General features: G+C 36.5%; 1 protein-coding gene across 6 annotated transcripts in view; it reads right to left on the bottom strand.

Annotated features, from left to right (window-relative positions):
- ANO3 (anoctamin 3) overlaps positions 1-26,039 on the bottom strand; it is a 419,176-nt gene that overhangs the window by 128,127 nt on the left and 265,010 nt on the right. The window contains exon 1 of one of the 6 annotated variants that reach the window (XM_047690761.1): positions 2,564-2,998. The exons of 3 other annotated variants lie outside the window; for them this stretch is intronic. In XM_047690761.1, the coding sequence (XP_047546717.1) occupies positions 2,564-2,689 (126 nt within the window). In that variant the 5' untranslated portion in view covers positions 2,690-2,998. Of the gene's footprint in view, positions 1-2,558; positions 2,999-26,039 lie in introns of those variants that run through there. 2 more of the 6 variants (XM_047690763.1, XM_047690762.1) reach the window with 2 other exon arrangements.

Here is a 26,039-nt window from a genome sequence, read left to right as displayed (position 1 = left end):
CCCCCTTACATCATCTTTCTTAGTTGTGATGTCTTCCCTCTTCATGCCCCTCCCTAGAAGGTAGTCATAATCCTATTGTTTATGAAACTAATTTCTTGCCTTTCCTTAGTTTTATTATCAAGGGGCATATCCTTAAACACTATATTTTAGTTCTGTCTCTTTTCGAACTTTGTGTAAATGCAAATATAAAATGAATAAACTTTTTTGTCTGGCTTCTTTCCTGTTACATTATGGGTGTGCAATACATCTCTAATTTTCTTGCATTTGTAGTTCGTCTTTTTTCACTGTTATATTATTGTATAAATACAAAAAAAACTTATTTATGCTTTCTCTTAACAACTGCTATTCAGGCTGTTTCCAGTCTCCGCTATTAAAAATAAAGCTATAATAAACATTCATGTGTATATCTTGCAATACACATGTGCATACATTTCTATCAGTATGTACCTAGGAGAAAAATCGTTGATTCACAAGAAAAGTTTGCTTTCAACTCCTCAGTATGCCACACAACTCAGAATGGAGCTCAGGTGTGACAGAGTCTAATGCAATTTCTGATGTCTTTTAAGATTTTATGGAACATGATGGTTTTGAATCTTCTTGATTATTGAGTCCTGGTCTTAGTAAGTTACTAAATAACTTAGTAAGTTACTGGTCTCTACTAAGTTACTTTTGCTTAAAAATGGACTTGTCTTGCCATACTATGTGGCATGAAAACCTATAGTATGCATAGGTTTCAAGTGCTGTCAATATCTACTCCCACCTCCTATAGTCCTTTTATCCAAATTTTGCTATTCAGAATGCAATCAGTTATTGTCATGCCCTCTTCCTGGGTATTTCTGTTTCTGTTTGGATTTAGAGAGAGAGAGAGAGGTAGAGGCACATGTGGGCAAGGCATGACTCTGGCTCAGAAAATTGGTGTTTTTAAGGGCAGTGGATGCTTAGTTTCCTTCGCTGTGTGGCCCTTGCAGTCCAACATTTCAGACCAATGATGGGCCAGGCTAGCCCAACTCTCCACTGTGATTTGAGTAGCCATCAGGCTGGTTTCAGTTCTTAAGGCCAAGTGTTTGTATTTCATGCTTGTGTTTCTTAATCTTTTCCAAAACTTCAAATAATGAAAATCTTTTTCATTACTTTTTAGCAGTGGTGTTTGTTTTTGTGTTTCTGTATCGTTTTTTGGCAATCATTAATGAGAAATTCAGAAATGACTGTATTGATGTTTATAGTCTGATGCCATGTTTTACTCAGAAGTTCTAGCTTTCTGCTCCTTAATCAGAGAAAAATCCAAACATCCTTAGTATGTAACTATAATTTATTTTGGAGTTAAAACCATTCCTTACAATAGCGCTTATTGTTAACCTTACCCATTATGCAGGGAAAAAAAGGTTTTAATATTTTTTTTTCATTTCAGACAAATGAGAAACGGTTTTGTCAAAAAGTTCACATATTTACAACAATAAAAGCAACCCCTGTTCAAATAAACTAACAGAAAATACACATGCACTGTAGTTCAAGAGAAATCCTGCACAAGAGTAGAAATTTACTAAGTGCTGCTGAATTAATAAAAATCCTGGTTTTTCTGTCATAGAAATTTTTTATTTTAAAATGGTACTTACGGGAGAAAAATGTTTTAATTTTCTAAGTGTCCTCAGGGACACAAAGCGTATTAATACATATATATCTTTTAACACACCTAGCTTAACTAAAAATGTTTCAGAAATGTAATTACTATGCAAATTTTCCTATGCAAATCATCTTTAATCATGAGTCTTAGGAATCCCAAAAAAGCACACTTCATTGCTATACAGGCGTGGCCTTCACTGTGGAGAAGACCCTGGCCAGGCTGATTGCTTCCTTAACAGAAAGTCAACCCTAATTCTCGTCCCCATGGTCTTTAGAAATCTGAAACTCTGATACTTTTATCAGATGGTAGATTGTATTCTAGCTCCTATTACATCTGGTAGAGAAAACTATTTAAGAAAACAATAACTAACAAAGTAATATCTAAAGAAATAATAAATACTAACATAAGATAAGCAGAAACCAAGCACTCTTCTACACACCTTGCATATATTCACACATTTCATGCTCATAAAAACTGAGAGATAAGTGCTTTTTTCCCCCCCATTTCATAGATGCTGAAATTGAGGCAGACTTTGAAATAGACGGAAAGGTCTTATGTTAGCCAAAGAGCAAGTTTATCCCATCTGGGATTTCCATAGCAATTCCTTTCATCTTCCTTTTACTTGACACCAAGTGGGTGTGCAAGCTGTGTCATTCTGAGCAGCTCCCAGATTAAGAGATGAGGTTTTGGAGAAGCAGGGCAGAGCCTCTTCTCTCTCACTTATGCTTCTTGGGTATACAGGGAAGAAGCAAACCCCCCTGGCCTAGAGGCAGGTGCAGAAGGATTCTGCAGCCTCATCTGCTCACAGGATATGTAACAGGTGGGCCAAAGCTGTTTGCTCCAATTGGTAGCTCCCAAATGGCAGCTTCCAAATGGCATATCTATATCTAATCACAGAAACAAAACAGTAACCAAGCATATTCCAGACATTTCAGACCTTACTCCAATCTTGATGTAGATCTGCTTCTTGAGTTTTACTCTCCCGGGTAGACTTACAGGGGAAGAAACACACTTGGGAAGGGGTAGGAGTAAACATGTCCATTCTTCTTCTTGCTTGGTTATCTTCATAGCAGCCAAAGTTTTGTGGTTTGTTTTCAAATCATATTAAGGTTTTTTGTTGTTGTTGTTGTTGTTTTTTGTTTTTTCCAGCTTCATAAATGACCATGTTGCCAAGTGAAAGAAGCCAGGTCTGGGAACTCTACATACTGTACAATACAATATGACATTCTGGAAAAGGCAAGACTGTGGAGACAGTAAAAAGATCAGTGGTTGCCAAGGACAGGAGAGAGGGAGGGCTGAAGAGGCAGAGCACAGAGGATTTTCAGGGCAATGAAACTACTCTAAGTGATACTATAATGTTGGATACATGTTATTATACACTTGTTCTAAGGCATAGAATGTACCACACCAAGTGTGAACCGTAATGTAAACTATGGACTCTGGGTGATTATCACGTGTTAATGCAGGTTCAGCAACTGTAATAAATCTCCCATTCTGGTGTGGGATGTTGATAATGGGAGAGGCTGTGCATATGTGGGGGTGGGAGTATACGGGAAATCTTTTCCTTCTGCTCAATTTTTCTGTGAACCTTAAACTGTTCTAAAAAATAAAAGTATTTTTAAAGAGTTTTTTTTTAATTTATTTATTTGTTAGACAGAGATCACAAGTAGGCAGAGAGACAGGCAGAGAAAGAGGAGGGAGCAGGCTCCCTGCTGAGCAGAGAACCCAATCGTGGGGCTCCATCCCAGGACCCTGGAATCATGACCCAAGCTGAAGGCAGAGGCTTTAACCCACTGAGCCACCCAGGAGCTCCAGAAAATAAAAGTATTTTTAATAAAGTATTTTTAAAACTTTTTTTAAAGACTAAGTTATGTCATATATCTTACCAGCTACCTTGTATCTCTTATTGTCACGTTCCTAGCAATACTAGTTAAATACACATGTTGAAGAGCAGAAAGATGTCTTGAAGTCAAAGTCCATTCTTATAATAAGGCCAGAGGGCTCTATTTCTTTTCATTTAGCACTGTGATCCTTTTTCTCTAATAAAACAATGTACTCATATTTATTTGTATAAAGCATTTATTACATATCTACTATGTGCTAAGAACTCTTGTAGCTCTGAGAATATAGTAATAAATGAAGTAAAGTGAGATTGTACCCTGTAAGGTCCGATATGGTAAAAAAAAAAAAAATGAATACAAGACGTAATTCCGATGATAACAAGTAAAATGCAAAAATAGGTTTGGTGCATTGTAGAAACATCAATAAAGGTCATTTTAGATTATTAAAAAGAAAAGCAAGCTGTTTTCTTTTAGTGGATAAAAGTAAAAATTGGATTTGCAGTTAGAGCATTCAAGTTACAGAGAGAGTCTCTTCCTAATAATATCAACAGTTCACACAGGTGTAGTGAAGTGAAAATTAAGTATGGCAATGTGCAGAAGAAAGATGGTCTCTTGTCCATTTTAACATCCAATCATTGAGGGACACCTGGGTGGCTCAGTCAGTTAAATGTCTGCCTTGGGCTCAGATTGTGATCCCAGGGTCCTGAGATGGAGCCCTGTGTTGGGTTCTTTGCTCAGTGGGGAGCCTGCTTCTCCCTCTGCCTGCTGCTCTGCCTACTTGTACTCTCTCTCTCCCTCTGCGTCCAACAAATAAATAAAATATTTTAAAAATTAATATCGTTTTAAAAATCCTATCATTGATTGTATACATAGGACACTCTAAATACATGCTTAATGACATGATGCATAAATGACAGAAGTAAAAAAATGTAAAATATTACAGACATGCTTCTTATTACTCTTATTATTATGTGATGTTATTAAGTAGGGATATAGAGGAGAGAGAGGAAATTCTAAAGAGGAAGCCCTCTGTGCACAAAAAAAAAAAAAAAGGAGGGGGAGGTTTTAGAAAGATAGCTTATTAAAGTAAAGTGATTAATGAGATTAGGTCATTGTAATTTTTGTTAGACTAAATACTTGGTATTGTGCCCATAGAGCATCTTGTCAACTTAATTTTTATTGAATTAATTCAATTAATGTTTACAAGTTGGGCAAAAATCATTTACTCAAAACTTCAAATCTGTTTCTGTCAGTCAGAAAGAGCATCTTGTTGGTTATATTTGCCTGGCCTGCTGGCAAGCTCCTGCTGGTGGATCTAGTTAGAGAATTGTTGGTTTGCTTCATTAATGGTACACCAAACATTCACTGATGAGGTTGCATTTTAATGTATCAGATTAGCATATTTTACGGTATTAGTTATCTATTGTTGCATAAGAAGCGTTCCACAAATTTAGGAGCTTAAACCGATGCAGATACATCACTTCCATTTCTGTAAGTCAGGAGTTCAGGCGTAGCTTAGCTGGGTCTTTTGCTTAGAGGACACAAAGCTGCAACCAAGGAAGGAGTCAGTGTGGAGCTTTACTCTTATCTTAAGGCCTGACTAGGGAGAATCCACTTCCAACATAACTCAGATTCTTGGCAGAAGTCATTTTCTTGTGGCCAAGGAATGAGCGTCTGACTTCTTGCTGGCTGTTAGCTGGAGGCCAACCGCTGCTCCCAGAAGCTTCCTACAGTTCTTGACATGTGGGCTTTCCCAATAGGGCTGAGACTTAAATCAAAAAGAAGAGTCTCCAGAGTGAATCTGACAGCAAGACAGCTTTATACAATGTAACAGGGTCAGGGAAGTGATATCTCATCCCCTTTGCTTTACTCCGGTGTTTGGAAGCAAGTCACAGAGAAGAGGTTGATGCAAGAGTATGAATCCCTGGAGGGAGAGATCATTTAGGCCATCCTAGAGTCTGGCCATCAAAGTAAGATTAATAAATTAGGTCAAAATTAAAGAACTTATTTAAGGGGCGCCTGGGTGGCTCAGCTGTTAAGCGTCTGCCTTCAGTTCAGGTCATGATCCCAGGGTCCTGGGATAAAGCCCCACATGGGGCTCCCTGCTCTCCGGGAAGCCTGCTTCTCCCTCTCCCACTCCTCCTGCTTGTGTTCCCTCTCTCATTGTGTCTTTCTCTGTCAAATAAATAAATAAAAATCTTTTTAAAAAGGACTTATTTAAAAGATTAAAAGTTGACTTTAAAAAGAAATCATGAAATACTGTACTAGGGAAAGAAGGCTACAGTCTCACTTACCAAACTTCCCCATAGGATAACTAGGGGATAACCTATCAGTTTGGAAACAGCCACAACAGAGGATATAAAAAAAAGAAAACGGAAGGAAGTAAAAGAATCTGGGTTTACTCATAGTTCTATTCCCTACTTTCATGGCTGTAGACAATTGGCGTTTCCTCTTTCAATCTCTACCATGAATAAAAGCGTGGGTGCTATGACAAATAAAGGCCCTTTGTAGCTCTGACTTGTTTTCTAAGTCCTCTAAGGGTTTTTCAACTAACTCTAGGTAGGGATTTTTTTTTCTGTACAAAATGATACATAAATATTGGGCAGTTGAATTCATTTCTTAAAGTACTTCAAAGTTCTTTTCAGAAAAAAATTATAAATGACAATTGAGATCTGTTTGACTTCAACTGAGTAAGAACCTTTGATATCATGAAGGAGAAAATAGGAGACAGGGAGACAGGGGTTCTCTTATTCCAAAATGAAAAGCAGTCTGATCTAGCTCAATGTTATCAAATTTCCTAAGTTGACTGGAATACAAAGCACATACTTTGGGACGTGGCACTCTTTTTGACCACGAAATAAAGCATAAAGGGGAAAACGCAGAGATGTAAAGTACTCCCAGTAAAAATCTGGCTCCAAGTTTCAGAAGTAGGGCATAAAAATAGAAAATCAGGGTTGTGATCCCAGTATTATGGCAAACAACATAATTTCAAAACCCTGATATCATATAATATCTAGAAATGATAGATAAAATAAAACATGCATCTATTCAAATTCTAGAGGAATCAGCAGGAATGTATGTATAACTTTAGTTTCCAAGTAGAAAAAAAAATATGTAGAAAACCGTAACACATGCTGACAAGTTAATAGTGTGGCTGTTCTGGATGAAGATGTAGAAATCAATTTAAAAAAATAACAAAAATAATGGAAACAAACACTGATAAATTTTAAAATAAAACTTCTAAATAACTAATAAGCTAAGGAAAATTCAGTAAAGCTAGTAAAGGAAGTGAAGATATAGTTGCTTTGGTAAATAATGCTGATTCAGATAAATCAGATATCGGTGTAAAAAAGTTATTCATACTTTATACTATATTCAAACATCAATTTTTTTTAATTTTTTTTTATTTCAGAAATAAACCCATAAAGTTATGATCAATTGACCTTCAACAGTACCAAGGCAAGTCAATGGGAAAAATGTTCTTTTCAACAAATGGTGCTTAGGGCAACTGTATATCCATTTGCAAAAGAGGTGGGATCCCTGTCTTAAACCATACACAAAAATTAACTCAAAATTGACCATAGATCTTAATGTAATGAAGAAAAGTATACAATTATTAGTCTAAACCATATGAATAAATATGTGGGGCCTTGAGTTAGGTAATGATTTCTTAAGTACAACATCAGCATAAATAGGAGTATATCAAAATTAAATACTTTGTGCTCCAAAAAATATGCCATTAAGAAATTAAAAAGGTTGGGGGGTTGGTGCCTGGGTGGCTCAGTCAGTTGAGCAGTCCACTCTTGATTTGGTCTCAGGTCTTGATCTCTGGATCATGAGATGGAGCACCGTGTGGGGTTCCATGCTTAGCAGGGTTTTGCTTTTCTCCCTCTCTCTCGCCCCATGCCCCTCCCCCGCTTGTGCGCTCATTCTCTCTCTCTCTCTCTCTTGCTCTCTTTCTCTCTCAAATAAATAAATAAATCTTAAAAAACAAAGAAAGTGAAAATGCAAACCACAGAATGGGAATAATATTCTTAAAATATGTCTGATAAGGGACTTATATTCACAATATATAAAAAACAATAGAAACATAAATAACCCGGCTAAAAATGGATAAAGGATCTGAATATAGATTTCTCCAAAGAAGATATACAAATGGCCAACAGTCCTATTCCCTAAATGAAAATATTAGGGAAATGCAAATCAAACCACAGTGAAACACCACTTCTCACCTATTATGATGGTTATAATTAAAATGACAAACATTAAACCAGAAATGGGAACCCTTGTCTATCACTGGTGGGGATGTAAAATAGTTAATAAGCTTTGGAAAACAGTTCAGCAATTACTTACAATGTTAAACATAGAGTTACCAAATCATCAGTTTTACTCCCAGGTATATACCCAGGAGAATAAATCCACACAAAAACTTGTGTGTGTGTGTGTGTGTATATATATACATATATGTATATGTATATATATATGTGTATATATATATATATATATTCATAGCAACATTATTCATAATAGTAAAACAGAAAAAGCAATGCAATGTCTATATGATAAACATGTAAATAAAATGTGATAATGTGTAATATCCATATAACGGAATATTATTTGGCATTAAAAATGAATTAAATATTGACACATGTTACAACACAGATGAACCTTGATAATATACAAAGTTGAGGAAGCTAGTCACAAAAGACCATTATTATAGGATTCCACTTATATGAAATTCTATAGCAGACAAATAAATACAGAATATATGTTAATCATTTCCTAGGGTTGGAGGAGTGAGTGGAATGGAAAGTAACTGCTAATGGGTAGAGGGGTTTTTTTGGGAGGTACAGGTTTTCTTTAAAAAATATTTTAAAATGGATATTACAGTGATGGTTGCACAAGCCTGTAAGTACACTAAAATCATTGAATTGTACACTTTAAATGGGCAATGAATGTATGGTATGTGAATTTTATCTCAATAAAGCTCTAAAAATCAATTACAGATGGATTATTGATTTTAAAATGCACAAGAATATACATAAGAACTCACAGTAGGTGAATGTTTCTTAAACAGGACTCAAAAACAAAAGATACATAAATTTGCCTATACTACATGTTAAAGTGTTCGTTCATCACAGCAAGACTGGTATTGTGAAAATGCTCACTATCTCACACTCACTATAAAGTTGGTCTCTAAATGAAAGTCTAAATATGGTTTTGTATACACGTATGCACTTAATGAGCTAATCTTTATATTATATGGAAGATCAAAGTGTATTTGATAGGAAAATCTTGAAAAAGAACTAGGTAAGTGGGCATGTCTTTTAAAATGCTAATATTTGTTACAATTCTATAGTAATTAAGGCAGCAGGGTATTCATGCTGGAAGAGACAATCTAAGAAATAAAATACAGATCCTACAAAAAGACCTACATACAGAGAACTGAGATGGAATTACAAATACATGTACTTTTCCTGGATAGGTAGATGAGCCATTTAGTGGCACTAAAAAAGTCTTTTTTTTATATACATACAAAAAAAAAAAAAAGTTAAAAGACAAATGTGAAAAGCAAAATTTTAAAACTTTCACAATAAACTATAGACTATTTTGATGACTTTAGTAGACAAGTAGTTTTATGTGTTTGTTTTTTGCATTAAAAAAAGCCTCTAGGGGGACACCTGGGTGGCTCAGTTGGTTGGACGACTGTCTTCGGCTCAGGTCATGATCCCGGGGTTCTAGGATCGAGTCCCACATCGGGCTCCCAGCTCCATGGGGAGTCTGCTTCTCCCTCTGACCTTCTCCTCGCTCATGCTCTCTCTCACTGTCTCTCTCTCAAATAAATAAATAAAATCTAAAAAAAAAAAAAAAAGCCTCTAGGTCCTTATATAAGATAAAGCTATGATTAGTAAGCCTACCTTCAAATAAAACCTTTGTACATTAAAAGATCATAAAGAATGTGATAAGGTAAGCTTTCATTAGAAGATATTTTTCATGACTACAACCAATAAAGGAATAGTCTCCAGGATATATAAATAACTTCTTTAAATCAGTAAGAAAAGATAAATAATCCAACAGAAAACCAGTGATGCTATTAATAGGTATTCAACAAAAGAAGAAACATTATTGCATTATCTGGAACAGAAGATTGGAAACATAAAACGTCTCATCAACCAGGATTGAATAAACAAACTGTGGTGATACATTAATGCCATTCTTTGCGTAGGCACAGGATGGGATATGATGTATCTGCTCAAATAGCTCTTAAAGAGGAGCTCTTGAACTTTCAAAAAAGCAGTATGAAATACATTATATATTTCTTCAGAGTTTAAAAACCTGAAAAGCAATACTCATTATTGTCCCAGGATAGACAGATAGATAGATATCATAGGTGATAAAAGTACAAAAATATTCATAAGAAAGCTAATCACCAAAATCATAAGAATGGTTACACTGAGACAAATTGAGGAAAAGTATCAGGAAGTATTACGTGGAAGTCTTCAATTTTGTCTGTGATAATTACTTGGAAACAGTTCCGGCAAATAATTCAGATCCAGTAAAGCTCAGTGTTCAATATAGCTTGTTATAGCTAAATATGGTCTAATAATATAGTTTTCAATATTGAAATATTGAAATATTCCTAATGCTAATAGTGAAATATTCCTAACGATAATAATTCAAAAGATCGGCATTGCTGTTGACCCTTGTAATCAACAGCTTGGGATTATATATTTGTTTAGCAGTTAAAATCTTACTTATAACTTGACCCTCAGTTTCCTCACCTGTCTAATGGGAACAATGACAATCTTGCATGCCTATTTCAAGAATTAAATGCATGAAACACTCTATGACACTTAAAATGACACACACTATAGTTATTATAATCAAAGACCTTTAAACAATAAAACTTCAATTTTAATCATGGTAGCTAAACCGCACACCCCCTTCAGTCAACTATACTTGTGCCTACATTATCATTTTTTTAAATGAAATATGGTAAAACAAGCTTATCAGAGATATTAAACTGAATGTATTTGATCGTTCAGAAGGAATCGTTCAGAAGGAATTCCATGAGGTCTGTTAAAAAGAAAACCACAGGCCCGAGATGGCATCACTTAGGTTAAGGTCCCAAGTCAGTAAACAAAGACTTATTACCTAACTTAACTGCTGTTTAACCCAACATTGCACACACATCCCTCCTCCCCAAGAATTAACCCTTTACTAGTCAACATGGGAATTTCCTGGTCAGTACTAGGTAATTTACTAATAGACCCCTTTCATTCCCCTTAGGAAGGTGACCTTGCCTAAAACAATGGATTCTTTGCTAATGATTTCCTTCTGTTCTGTTCTTTCTCTACCTTTAAAAACCTTTCTTTTCTGTAGTCCTCTGAAGCTGTCCTCTACTTGCTAGAGGGGATGCTACCTGATTCCTAAACAAATTAATAAAGCCAATTAAGAACTTCAGAACGTAGTTGGTTTTTTGTTATATAACAGGTCTCAGGGGCATCATTAGGAACAGATGATCACCTCAGAGTTCATATGCTGAAGAGATGCGAGCACTGTCAAGTCTCCTGTCAGCCACCTACAACAACTTAACACATAAACTCTGTTTAAATCCAGCCTGAAGTTATTCTGTACTCCTGGCAGTGATCATTTGGAAATTAAAAAAAAAAAACAAAAAAACCAAATGCAAAACCACTTAAGAATTTACTGAAAGCGTGAGAATGAAGATTTTTAGAATAAAAGATCAAATTTTAAATGCAAAATAAAATCAAATACCAGGGGCACCTGGGTGGCTCCGTGGGTTAAAGCCTCTGCCTTCGGCTCAGGTCATGATCCCAGGGTCCTGGGATCGAGCCCCGCATCGGGCTCTCTGCTCAGCGGGGAGCCTGCTTCTCCCTCTCTCTCTCTGCCTGCCTCTCTGACTACTTGTAATCTCTGTCTGTCAAATAAATAAATAAAATCTTTAAAAAAAAAATCAAATACCATTTTATAATAAAAGAGTTTGAGGAAATTAACTTTGTAGAGAGTTTGAAAAAAATCAGTAACATCAACACATTTCTTGCTATCCTGAATTCTATATTCTCCCTTACACAGCTCTTTATTTTAAATTTTTTAAAAAAATTATTAATATTTTGTAATCTCTACACCCAATATGGTGCTTGAACTCACAACCCCAAGATCAAGAGTGATCCTGAGCCAGCCAGGAGCCCCAGAGCTCTTAAAACAAAACAAAAAAAGGGTGTTCATAATGAAGGATAACTTGATTTCCAACATGAGTTTAGGAAAGTGATTTAAAAGATTGGTAATCTCACAAACCCAGCGGAAATATTTTTTAAAAATGCTGAACTACTTCTAATTATTGGGATTAGTCCTTCCTATGAAAACAAACAAACATTATGTAAAGCAGAGCCTTAAAAATTATCAAGGAATTCAGAAGATAGTGAGGAGTTGCTAGGTCAATTCAGAACAGGGTAGAAATCAGAAATGGTGAGGTAAACTGCATACCTGAGCACATAGGTCACTTCTACCCTCAAGGACATTTGTAGATCCTGCAAATGTAGGCTTTTGTATTAGCACTTTCCTGTGTATGGTTGCCAGGGGTACACAGGTGAATAAACCAATCAGCCTAGTTTTTCCAAGATATTTTTAGGACATGTCAGAGTAAATGTACCTAAAATATTAAGATATTCTCTCCTTTTGGCTCTGGATTCATAATAGATGAAAGGTATAACAGATACCTAAAAGGAATGGGAAGCTCAATACAGAAAAGCCCAATTTTAACTGGGCAGGTTGAATTTACTTGCAGTTTTGAAATGCGAAAAAAAAAATGTCAAGTCCAAATATAGAACAGGGTAAAAAATATCTCTGAACCACGGTAGTGGCCCAGAACGTTATCCTGGTCAAAGCCTCCTGTTTCACTTGAAAATTTAACTTGAAATGGCAGACCTACTGATCAGGGTATCAGATTTTTTTGGCACTGAATAAATGGTTAGTATCATCATTGGTGTCCTTGACCATATGTGGAAATTAGGAAAACTCATGTAATGCTCCAAAGCAAACTATCTTACTATTCAGTGTTAACTGAATTACATTCGCTAAGAAGGCGTTGGATAAAATCTCCCATAACCTTCACACCAAGGTGGATTTGATCTGATGAGAAGTGCATTGGCTTCTGCAGAAGAGATGAGACTTGTGTTCCTTACATTTGCAGAAAATTATTTCTCATGACCCAGCAGTCCACTGTTCGTCTTTCCTTCTCCTTAAAAGCTCTATCAATAAGACAAGAATCTCTTGAGACCAAGCAAGCAGAAAACAGATTATCAAACAACTGATTTTGCTAACATCATAAAGCAGATGACCTTTTCACGTTGGCTACAAATCTATTGAGCAAAAATAAATCAGGTCATGTTGGAAACTTTGGAAAGTTGGCATTGAAAACATATCATAGAATATTAATGCCTATTTTGCCATGAGCTTAGTTCTTTCCAGCTCCAGAGCTACTCTTGCTGGATATTTAAAGAGACAGAAAGACGAATTCTATGGTCCTCATGAGTTTCATTTAAAATTATGGTCCTGGCTGTTTGTACTTGTACTTGTACAGGCTTCTCCAGTGTTGGTAGGTTAGCTTCTTAAGCTCTAGAAGGACAGGTCAAGATAAAACCAATGGTTTTTTAATCCTTCTTTGGTAATAGGCAGTATCCCAAGAAAAATACACATACTTACATATTTGTACAACCATGCATATAATAATTTCAGAGAGTTCACAGATGCCCTGGGCTCATGTGTGGGCTCCCTTAGAGCTCTCTGGACACCAGGCAAAGAAATGGGTCAGGTGCCTTTGTCCGCTAATCTCCCTTAGCCGGCCTTGTCAGAAAAAAGTTGAATCTCTTAAAGCAAAGCCTCTAAGCATGTTGGAAACCCCATAGTTAAATTAACAGGGCAGTCATTTGAATTTATTTTAAAAATGGACATTAGGGAGGGTATACAACATTTCCTTTTCCCCTACTAATCTTTCCTTTTCAGAGACTAGGAAAAACTAACACACAATAATGGCCCGTGTTTGAAACTGAGGTCAGTGAAGACATTCGTATTTCCTTAATTCTATGAAGACAGCATGATTTATAGTTGGAGCACCAGAGATGAAGACTCAGTTCTGCTTTTATCTCATGTCACTATGCCCAAAAACTTAATTAAGGATGCAGCATCTGCATTTATGAAATGGTAATAATAAGGCCTATTTATTCTCTGGAAACTGTGAAGATGGTGGCTGAAGTGTGTATAAGAACTAGCAAGAATACCAGACTGCCTAGGTTCTCGATGAATGATGACTGTCATCTGAGAAGTGATTAGACAAGATACAACATGGCATTGTTTATCAACCTTTAATCATACATCTCTATTTTTGGCCATAGTCATAGACCACTTATTTAAAATGTTTTCTTTAGCTTGTACTCTTTCATAAAAAAAAAAAAAAAGCCTTTGCCAAAATAATATTAACCTAAAAAATAATAAGCTTAATGTGCTGGTTATTTTTTTTTTTTCTCAACACACATTAAAATAAAGTCCTATCTTAAAAATGTTTAGGTCATTGTGGTCAAAAATTATTTTGAAAACCGTGCTTTGGCAAACACCTGATTGTAACAAGCTGCTAATGCTTTGCTTAAATCAGACGTAATCTGGGTTTATAATTTTCATTGGAAAAAGCAAGATTTGAGACACTGTGGTTGGAGTTTTGGTGGTGGAGAGAGAAGAAGGAAATGCCCCGAGGAGGCTAAGGGCTAGTGCCTTTTGCATCTGACATTTAGCCAGGGATTTCTAGTCCCTGAGGGCTGAGAGCATGGAGTAGGAAGACAAGAGGCCAGGACAGACATTCATAAATTTTAAAATCTGATTTAAAAAACTGATCTCAAATCCAGAACTGGGTTAACTTGTGTCCTTCCCACCACGCAAGAGCTTCATCTCTAGTCAATGGCTGCAGTGTCCGAAAACTGACAAAAAGTAATAGATAGCTCATCACTTAAAAAACAGAAATAAGAACATAAGGTAAGAATGGTCAAGACATTTTGGAAGGCAGAAAAGTTGACAGTATTCTGCTGATTTACTGATGCAAATCTTTTATAACACACCCCTGTTTAGAAGCTAAACGCAGGATTGTAATTCTTTGAAGGATGTGGAAAGCCATTACATCAGAGCTTATCTTTTATCCAATAATGCCCCTGGAACTACCCACAGCAGTCCTTTTCCAGCATGTTCCTATATAGACATTAAACAAATATGTCAATAAACAAGGATGAAAACAAATGACATGCCATGAAAGTTAGATTACTTAAACTCAAGAGGTGCAACTTTCATGAACCTAAAAAGTGCACACACATGCGCACACACACATATCTACTGTACTTAGTCACATGCTATAGAAAAAAAAAAGGCATGTATCATTCAACAAATCTCTTTTTAGCTCCAACTCAATCCCAGACACTTGTTCAAGTGATTGGATACAGAGGTGAACAGCAATCAGAAGAATGAAATGCGTATTAAAGTCATGCCCTATATATTCCAGTTTGAACAAAAGAAGTTTATTAATCACCTATAATGTGATGCAAATTGTGCCCTTTTCTTTACCTTAGCTATTTCTTTCCATCACATGGAGGCGGACAGATATGGATTTGAATTCTGACTCTGCCTCTTAACTAGCTAGGTGGACTTGGATTTTACTAACTTTTTAAATTTTATTTTATTTTATTTTTATTTATTTATTTATTTTAAGATTTTATTTATCCATTTGACAGACAGAGATCACAAATAGGCAGAGAGGCAGGCAGAGAGAGAGAGAGAAAGAAGCACATTCCCTGTGGAGCAAAGAGTCCGATATGGGGCTCGATCCCAGGACCCTGGGATCATGATCCGAGCTGAAGGCAGAGGCTTTAACCCACTGAGCCACCCAAGCGCCCCGGATTTTACTAACTTTTGTGTTCACTGATTTCCTCATTCATAAAGGAGGAGACAAATATTCCCTACACTATAGAATTATGTGCTCTCTAACAAGTACGATTTAGTGTTCCGTCCTGGTTACTATTTTAGGCATGTGTGAGAAACAGTGAACAAGACAGACACACCCTGCAGTCCAACTATGTGGGATCAGTGAGTGGGTTTACGGGAGAGTGTTTAGTGAGCAGTTAACGCAGTGAACTGACTACTGTAATTACTAAATGATGAAACTCCGAACAGGCACCAGGATGAGGAATGCATGTGTGTGAAAACAAGTAGTTCCATAAAACAAGTGGCAGGGATTAAATGACCAAGTAGCTATCTGGCAAAATGATAAGCAATTTTAATTACACTTTTACAAAGATATAACCAAGTGTTGCTGTAGAAGTTCAATGCAGGAAGTTATCATGCCAGCCGGGGATGAAGAAAGGTAGCCTTACTGAACAAATGGGTTCTCCTAATCAGGTACCATATTACAAGTAAAGTGACTCCTATGCATGCAGAAAGAAAAAAGTTAAAAAGAAACTAATTAAACTATATAAATGAAGAGAAAAAATCTAGATCATATGGTGTCATAACTACTTAGGCAAAAGCATCTATGAACATTCACACTAGAAGCAATAAAGAAGAGGGGAGATAGAGTTGGGAGGTCTGCATACCCCAGTTCCCTACCTCGTTAACAAGCCACCAAAGCTTAGCCTCATTCTAATGCCTCAAGTAGAACCCAATTTTATCAAACACCATTTTAATTCTAGATGCCCAAGCTACTCCTATGCTACAGCCCAAAATCAACATATACTTGTTCATCCAGACTGGAAAAAGAAATAGCAAACAGAGGGGCCCCTGTTCTTTTAATGACTGATTGAAAGGTGACATTGTTTGGCTTTAGAATTTACAAACAATAATTTAAAAAGATATTAAGCTGTACTTAGGAAAAAATTAAATATCCTTTGTGTAACTCATCACTTAATAGATAATGTATAAGTAGTTAAATACTTTGGCTTTGAATTTTTATATTTTTGCTTCTTTTTAAGAAAACTTCATAAAATTATAAATTTTAAAGCAGGGCTGCTCTATGTCCAAGTGCTGTTTGGTAGAAGGAGGAAGTAGAAATGGAGGTGGGAGCTACATGTGAAGGGTAGGTTAAGATTCACCTGTTTTCCACCCAGGTGTGGAGCGGATACAGATGAACTACATCAAAAAGTAGAAATTTCTTCTGGTTTCCATAGCCAACAGAAAAGGTGAAGGAAGAACAGGACAGTTATGTGTCCTTATTGTCTGGGGCTTCTCAGGGACTCCTGGTAATGAAGCCCTGTAATTCCCTGTTTCTACTCTCTGAATTACCCATCTTTACATTGAGATCTTTCTGTTTTCAGCACCTGCTCATAGGAGCCGATTCTGAAATCTTCAGGACTTTTGAGAACTAGCACACTAGTATCTTAAATAGACCAATATGGGGAGCAGCAGATGCTTTTTTTTTTTTTTTTTTTGAGACCCTTTACCACCATTGTTTATTTATCTTAATGTATGAAGACAAAGAACAGGCCTTTGTTGCTTACAACTGTTTATGTGGTGCTTAGTCTAGTATCTGCCCTAAAGCGAGTGTATACAAGCCAGATAAATCAGACAGGAGAGTTAGCAAATACATGGAATAATTCCTTTCAAAATCTATGTATGACCCTTAAAATCATAACTACTGAGCCTTGTAAAAATCCCCAAGTGGGTGGTGTCTCTATCTTACTATTTCCATAATTCCTTTATGATAAGGAGGAGATGCACAGGGATAAGTTATTTACATATGAGGGAAGGCAGAGTAAAACATGACTTTTATAACAGTCTCTGGGAACTCAGTCCACGTCAAGCCAGGACATCTCCCAGCTGGGGGGAAGAGCTGCTCACAGCACACTAGTTTAAATAATCTGCTTTCTGAGCAGAGTTTTGGTGAGCTAAGTTCTGAAGTTGCTTTTCAGCTTCCTGCTATTCAAAACCACCATGGTATAGGAATAGAGAATACAAAGGGGTTCAGGCTAAAAGATTATTGTGATCCACTTCTTGGAGCCTTTGGAAGCCCAATAATTGTACATCACCAAAGAATCCTTGCAAATCAGGCTGGGGTCTGCAGGGCAGTGGCAACCACATTAAGGAACGGTGACCGAGAAGCACGTAGCATTAGAGGTGATTCTTAATAACAGTGTTCAACAAATGTCAGTCCAGGCAACTTTTTCCACTTAAAGCCTCCCCTCTTGTCTGCCTGTTTTGACCCAGTACCACTTTATGACCCTGTCAAACAAAGATGACAGATTCCAAGGGCCAGGTTCCCCAAGTATAGTAGTTTCTCTAACCTCTGCCCTGCCCCAGGATCTCTTTCTTTTTACAGATGGCTGCCTTAAATCCATTAATAAAAAACACTTTAGTCCAATGTCAAAAATGCCAGTTGTATCAGCAAAACTCTAAGAATCATGTCAGGATAAGAAATTCCTTGGAGGCAGTCTCCTGTGTTTCTCCTTGTTACCAGAGGAAGAACTGCTTACCTAAGAAGGACAAAAACGAGAACTCACATGTATTAACACGTAAACATTTTGAAATGTTTGACATTTGAAATGCTCTGTCAAGCATTTGAAGTTTGTTTTTGTTTGTTTGTTTGTTTGTTTTGCATTTGAAGTTTTTGAAAATACTGCTTTCCAAGGCAGAGGCCCATAAAGGAAAAGCATAAACGCAGTTACAAATAATGGCTAGTCCAGAGACTTCAATTTAGGAATCCTAAAAGCATTCTCTTTTAACCATTTAATCTCCCACTCCTTTTTTTTTAAATTAAAAACTTCCTAAAGAGTATTAGACTTACTGATGCGCACATTTTTAATTTAAAAAGGCAATATTAAATAAATTTTAGACAATATAACATACACATGGAACCCAATTAAAGGTATACATGAATTTTCCTTACACACAGCTATGAAAACATCTGAAGTCAGATAATTTCTGAGTAGGATGTTTTTCCAGACACATCTATAAAACAGCTGTATTCAACTTCCTTCTTAGTGAGAAAATGAAAAATAAAAGATCAGATTTGTAAGTATTCTACAAAATCAATCCCAAGTGACGACCATATAATCCCCAGAAGCTCCCATGATCCAAGAGAAACTTAGCAGGAGGAGAGAACTGAACACTGTTTAATCTTTTATATATGTATTTTAATCTTTTAAATATATTTCTTAGGTTGTGTTTGCCTTTTCTAAATTTCTCAGAGCAACAACAGATTCCTGTTTTCTTTATAGGACTTCTTCCCCTTCTTTGCCTTCTCAATTTCACATCCTCCATTTTCTCAGGTGGCTTATTTTGTTCTCTATCTTCCATTTCCATCAAATACTTGAAGATAAATCTTATCGACAGGGCCCGACCTAGACATTATCAAGGCCCTTCAAAAGCTTATAACCATGTGTTTGGTGGTACAGGGAGAAACTAGCATTCCGGTATTCAACAGGTTAGATCTCTTTTCTTAGGTTATATACATACAACGTATAGCATTTATGAGCTTCCCTCGCCCTCTTTACTTCCCTCCCCACCCCTCCTCACAAAATCCCATCCATGGAGAGCATTAGTAAATGAAGCATAACTCATCACCTGTAGTGTAGAGAAAAATGAGATGCTTCACAGCACAACACACTTCTTCAGACAAATCTCTTCTCCAAGATCATTTTTTTTTCCTTTTCTTTTCTCTTTGTCTCTTATAGGCCTAAAAGTTCTAAACACTTGCCTCCTCCTTTCTTCTTTTCCTAATCCCAATCTCCCTCTCATTCTCAGCCTGGAATCAGACCACCAAAGGGATAAGGCCAGTCTTGCCACCCATTATGACTGTGTGTCCTTAGACCAGTTATTTAATCTCTCAAATCTTCAATTTTCCTATTCATAATAACATGAATCCTTTTTTCTTATTAAGAAATTGAGCAATTACTATGTGCCAACACAATTCTAACTTTTTAAATGAATATTTATTCATTTCTCACAAATACCCTAAGAGGTAGGTATACTAACTGCCTCCATTCCCCCATTTTACCTCAGATAGAGGAAATCTGAGGAACAGTGAATTTAACACTTTTTCCAATGCAGCTTTTAAGAGGCAACACCAAGATCCAAACTCATGTGTCCTAAGTCCAGGAGCCAAGTTCTTAACTCTTCTTATACAGAAAGGCATGTAACTATAAAATGTGCTAAGAATTGTTATCTATTTCACAGATGTTTATTATGGAAAGCTCTATGTACTCTTTGGTGCATATTATTTGTCAATTGCTTCTATAATTTCTGTTATTATTTTAATTCTTATTTTTTACCAACTATTCCTCTCAGGCATATGAAAGACCAACATCCTGATATCATCAACAAAAGATCCTCAAATGCCATATTCGCCCTTCAGAATCAAACAGGGGTCTATTCCATAATCCGAAAAGTTCATTAAGTAGTAACGTAGCCCCAATTTGTTTTAACGATGTCTGAGTCCACCCAGCAGCTGCTCTGTCGACTGCTGCTCCGTCGACTGACTGCAATCCAGCAGTGTGTGCGCAAGGGCAGTGTAAGACAGCAGGACGTCACAAAGGTTTGAGTTCAAGGGTGTGAGGCACTGCATGCTCCTGAATAAGACATGTTACATGAACCCATATTGTCCCCACATGCACAGTCTTTCCATGGCCCCACACAATTGCTACGCAGCCAGGTGTGTCTCTTGCCTTGGCTGCTACACACACATGATCCAGTCCAGACTCCAAACTTTGGCTCATGCTGCTCTTCCAATGGTTTCAATCCCCTCTCTGCTCTTAACAATTGCTCTTTCCAACTCTCTTTTTTTTCCCCCTGACTCTGCCTTTGTTTTTCCAATAATATGTATGATCAGTACAAAATGGAGAGAGCGAGTATTGCTAGAGGTAACAGCTGAAGGATAATTGCCAGTACAAGCTCAGAGTTCCATTTCCCATTCTTTCCTCTTTCTCCCCACAAATACAGATGTAACAGCATGTGTGTGTGCACATATATTTATATGACATATGCAATGCAATATATAACACAGGGATGCACACAGAATTTTATACATATTGTTATAAAATCTGTTCTTACTCAACAGGATATCATAAATATCTCTATCAATCAGGACTTTTCCGGTTCCAAATGACAGAAATCCAGCACAAATCAGACAACTATAACTGCCTCTAGCCACAAAAGGCTTTTTCTGCCCACAGGGGAAAAATTATTCAGCTCTCTCCCCCTAAAAAGTCCAGGAGTAGAGCTAGTTGCTTCAAAAACATCTAGTTCAGGAGATTCAAATGCAGTTGTCAAAATTTTCACTCTCTCTACCATTGCATAGTTTCCTTATCTCTGCCTCTTGTTTTTATTTGTCTTTTTTGTTTTGTTTTGTTTTGCTTTTCTCATCCCTTCCCTTTAGAAATGACTTCCTTTCTACAGTTGGGGAGGGGATATCATTCTTTACCGTTCTTGCAGAACATCCCAGAGAGGAATTCGGCTTGAGGATTTTGTCTTTATACATCCCTTTGATTGCAATCAAGAGGATGGAGAATTCTGATTGACAGTCTTAGGGTAAGGAAAGAGGGTCTGTTCCACCTGAACCACAAAGGAAGTGATGTTTCAGCAAACAATAGGAGAAGTCCACTGGACATCTTTATTTCAATAAATGAAATTTTATCTAATTTCATTTGAGTTAGGCCAAAAACAAAGTCTGCTCCAGGTAAGTTCCAGGTAAAAAATGGGTTATTTTCATCTTGCTTTAGTGCAAAGAATACAGATGAGATTAAGGGTACATGATATTGGGGTTCCCTGAAATTTTCCTAGCTCTTCAGGGAAGAGTGTCCATGGCTTTGTTGTCTCAGTAGCTTGTGTGGACTAGATCTGCTGAGTCAGGGAATCCCAGAACCAAGGGTGGAAAATACCTCAATTTTGTATTTCGATGTTTTATTTATTGTTGTGCCATCAGCCCACTTGAGGATGAGTGATTCAGGCTGGCTTAATAGAACTGCACTGGGAAACAGCCAAACAGTGTTAAATAGCTGAACACTATTTTCAGTTTTATGGTTGGATCATTATTTATTTACATCTGACTGAAGGATATTTTGGCTTGTTTTGCTAAATTATCCTTTGCTATGATTCATAATGATGTAATAAATATCTTGTTCTTGTAACTCTGTTAATGTCTCTAAGTATTTTATTAATACACATTCCTAGAAGTAAAATTACTCAAAAATTTTAATCTGAAAACAAGCTTGATTTCCTTTTCTCTATAAGCTTTATCTTAACTCTTGAAAGCCACTAATAACTTTATTCCACCTACGGTTCTAATATTCTCTTTCACGTTCACTCATTTGACAAGTTTATCGTGAGTTCCTGTTATGAGTCAGGCTCTGTGCAAGGTGTAATGTAATTACAAAGAAAAATAATCCATGATCCTCATCCTTCAAGAGAGAGTAATTTAGTCAGGTAGACAAATAGCAGGAACAAATAATTACAAAAAGAGGGGTGAGTACAAGTGCCATGAGAGCAAAGATAAAGGGACTATCCAGACAAAGAGAACACATCTTCATTCAGAGGGGATATGTTCTCTTCAACAAATATTGCTGGAACAACTAAACACCCAAATGCAAGGAAAAAAAAAAAAAGAAGAAGAAGAAGAAGAAGAAGCAGCCAGACATAGACTTACACGCTTCACAAAAAAATAATTCAGAATTGATTATAGACCTAAAAGTAGCACATAAAACATAACACTCCTAGAAGGTAACACACGAGAAACCTCAGATGACCCTGAATATGGTGATACCTTTTTAGATATAATACTAAGGACACGATCCATGAAAGAAGTAATTCATAAGCAGAACTTCATTAAATTTCTGCTCTGGGAAATACGATATATCAAGAGAAGAAAAAGACAGGCCACAGACTGGGAAAAAGTATTCTCAAGTGACACAGCTGATAAAGGAGTTATCCAAAATAAACAAAAAACTCTTAAAATTCAACAATTAAAAAAAAATTAAAAAAACATTATGTGATCCCTTAACAGACACTTCACCAAGGAAGATGCAAAATGATGACACATATGAAAAGATGTTCCACATCATATGTCATCACAGAAATGAAAATTTAAATGACAATGAGTTACCACTATACATCTTATTAGAATGGCCAAAATCCGAAACACTGAAAACAGCAAATGCTGGCAAGGATGTGGAGCAACAGGAGCTCTCACTCACTCTGGAAGTACAGCCACTTTGGAAGGCAATTTCGGAGTTCCATACAAAACTAAACATACTCTTACTGTGTGATCCAGAAATTGCTCTCCCATAATCCCACTATATGACATTGTGGAAGAGACAAAACTATGCAAACAATAAAAACACGAATAAAAAGATCAGTGGTTGCTATAGAGATTGGGGGAAAGGCTTGGAAGTGCGGAAAGATGAACAACAGGCAGAGCAAAAAGGATTTTTAGGGCAGTGAGAATTCTCTGTATGATATTATAATGATGGCTATATGGCCATTAAATATTTGTCCACATCCATAGAATGTACACCACCAAGAGTGAACTGTAAGATAAACTATGGACCTAATGATCATGATGTGTCAATATAGGTTCATCCTTGGTAAAAAAAAAAATGCACATTTTGGTGAGTAACATTGACAATGGGAGAGGCTGTACATGTGGGGGCATAGGGGGATACAGGAAATCTCTGTATCTCCTGCTCAATTCTGTTGTAAACCTAAAATTCCTCTTTAAAAATGTCTTTAAAAATAATATGTGATTCATTTCCTGAAAAATAAATAGGAAGAGGGGAAGAAAACTCTATATGCAAAGACAAAAGGCATGGAAAAAGGAGAGTATATTCAAGATTTATTAGGGTGTTTGTTGTGGTAGAAGCAATTGGTACCTGGAAGGGCTGTTAAGCAGCATAAAGGATAATTCTTACTGAAACATTTGAGACCTATTGCTCTTATTTCCCTATTCTTCTCAATAAACTGCAAACTTTTTGAAGACAAGAACTAGATTTTAGGGCGCCTGGGTGGCTCAGTGGGTTAAGCCGCTGCCTTCGGCTCAGGTCATGATCTCAGGGTCCTAGGATCGAGCCTCAGCAGGGAGCCTGCTTCCTCCTCTCTCTCTGCCTGCCTCTCTGCCTGCTTGTGATCTCTCTCTGTCAAATAAATAAATAAAATCTTTAAAAAAAAAAGAACTAGATTTTATTCATTTTTTATCCACTGTACTTTGCATCGTGTCTGGAATTCTATGTGTGCATGTACACACACACACACCTGACTGAATTAATCATTCAAATTATGATTGTCTTCTCAAAGTCAGCTTTTTCTTTCTCATTAAGTATTTTAATTTGGAATTTTATGCTAATGGGTCTCTTTTCATATTGCATAAAAAATAAAAGGAATAAAAATCACCTGTAATCTTACTATTGTAATTGGTCTCTCACACATACACAATTATAATTTTGCTTTCAAAGCTGCTGTCTTTTTATTTCCTTGACATGTTTCCATGTCATTATAATCAGCCTTAAGGTGATTTTTTGAATAATTGTCATCTCTGTAGTTATATATCTAATGGTTTCCACATTTTGATATTAGAAACTCGGGCATCCACCCCAACTACAACTATAGCTAGCTAGAGCATAGTCCTCTTTCGGTTGGAAGGCTGTAATATCATCCCCACTTTCCACCATCGTTCCCCCACCCTCAGGAACAGAATGATTTCATGAAAACTGAAATCTGTTTAAAACCCTTAAAAGTGAGAATGAAATCCAAACTCCCCATCATAAGCCCTTACAGCATTGCGCTTGCTTACCTCTCTCTCTCCTCTCATTTCGGCCATCCTGGTGTTCAGTCTCTGTGTTCCTGCCACACAGGCCACATATCAGTTTCTCAAACACACCAAGCTCTTTCCCACCCCAAGGCCCTCCTCGAGGGCACTCTGCCTGGAATGCCTTTCTTTCACACTTCCCTCCTCAGCTGACCTCTCATCTTCCATTTCTTGTCTTTAATCTCTTCTGAGAGATTGCCCCAAATAGCACCCTTTCCACTACCAAGGACCCACTTTAATGACAACTTGTAAACAGGTATGTGGGTTGTTTTACCTATTTTTTGACTCCCCTACTAGACTACAAACTTTGCAAGGGTAGAGATTTTGCGTGAATATGAATGCATATCCAGCCTTAGTACAGACACTGGCACATGGTAGGCTCCCAAAATGTGGAGTCCACTGGAGATGCTAAGAGAAATTTTGAAGCAGTCATTCTCAAATGTAGTGCTAGCATCGGGAGCATCAACATCATCTGAGAACTTGTTAGAAATGCAAATTATCAGGCTTCAACTGGAATTATTGTTATTGGAAACTCTGGGGGTAGACCCTGGTCATCTGTTTGTTTTTTTAACAAGAGCTACAGGTGATCCTGCTATTCCCAGTCTGAGAACAACTGCTGTAAGGTATCTTGCTAGAATAAAAACAAAACAAAACAAAACAAAAAAAAACCTACTTTGTTTAGAAGTTGCTGCAGCCAAAATTTCTTAGAATGTGAGATACAGTGATATACAGTATATCACTTGCAAATTACTAAATATAGTCTCTCATTTTATTGAAGAAAAAAAGTCCCCAAAATAAATTTTTATATATTTTAATCTAATAATTAGTGATAGTCCTGCTTGTAAGTTTATTTTTAAGATAGTAAAGCATGCATATTTCTTATAAATATGAAGTATAATTATGTAGCACACACTCTTTCCTGAAAGGAGTCTTCAAATACACAGCTACTTTCATACTGATGGCTGAGTATTAATTCAGTTAAATTCAGGTATAATTATGGAACATTTGCACTTCCTACTTCTCTCAAGATGGTTCAAACAATGAATTGATCTGGATGATTTATTTGACACTTTGCCTTTGATTTGAAATTCTCCATGGTGATTTTAGTTTTCTTATTTAAGGGGAATCATTAGGTTTTCACATTTCAAATGTCCTATAAAACAGAGCTGGCTCATTGAGCAACACAGTATCAATGGGGTCACAAAGAAGATAGAAAATTCATCATTGAAGACAAGACTTCAGACTGAATCCCAAACACCTGAGTTACCTGACCTGCAGAAGTGGATAAATTGTGGCTTTGAATACCATATGATAAGATAGAAATATCCACTAAAGGAGTCAAAATTATGAAGCAGGTGTAAATATTCTTTTAAAAAAGTTAAGGAACTAAAAAGAGAGACAGACGAGAAGCAAAATACTGATTGAATTTCTATAATGTGACAGGCATTGCACTAAGTTCTGCTTTTTGGGCTATCTTCTATTATATTCTCTCCACCTATTTTTATTTACTCAAAATCAAAGGTTTTCTGGTTCAGCTAAAGAAAACCAAAAGCCAAGCCTTTCTAAGTAGAACAGTCTGTGATGGAGCATACATTATGGTTTTCGGGTGGGTTCTCAAAGAAATAAACATCTTTAAAATATATGGGCTTTAAATATGATCTTAGTAATTTACTTCCACTAAGAGAATATATTTGAGTATACCTTTCCTGCTCACTGATTTTAAATACTATATAAG

This window comes from Lutra lutra, chromosome 10 (genome assembly GCF_902655055.1).
Source record: "Lutra lutra chromosome 10, mLutLut1.2, whole genome shotgun sequence".
NCBI lineage: Eukaryota > Metazoa > Chordata > Mammalia > Carnivora > Mustelidae > Lutra > Lutra lutra.
Note: the sequence above shows the minus strand (reverse complement) of the source record. Positions and strands in the feature narration are given on the sequence as shown.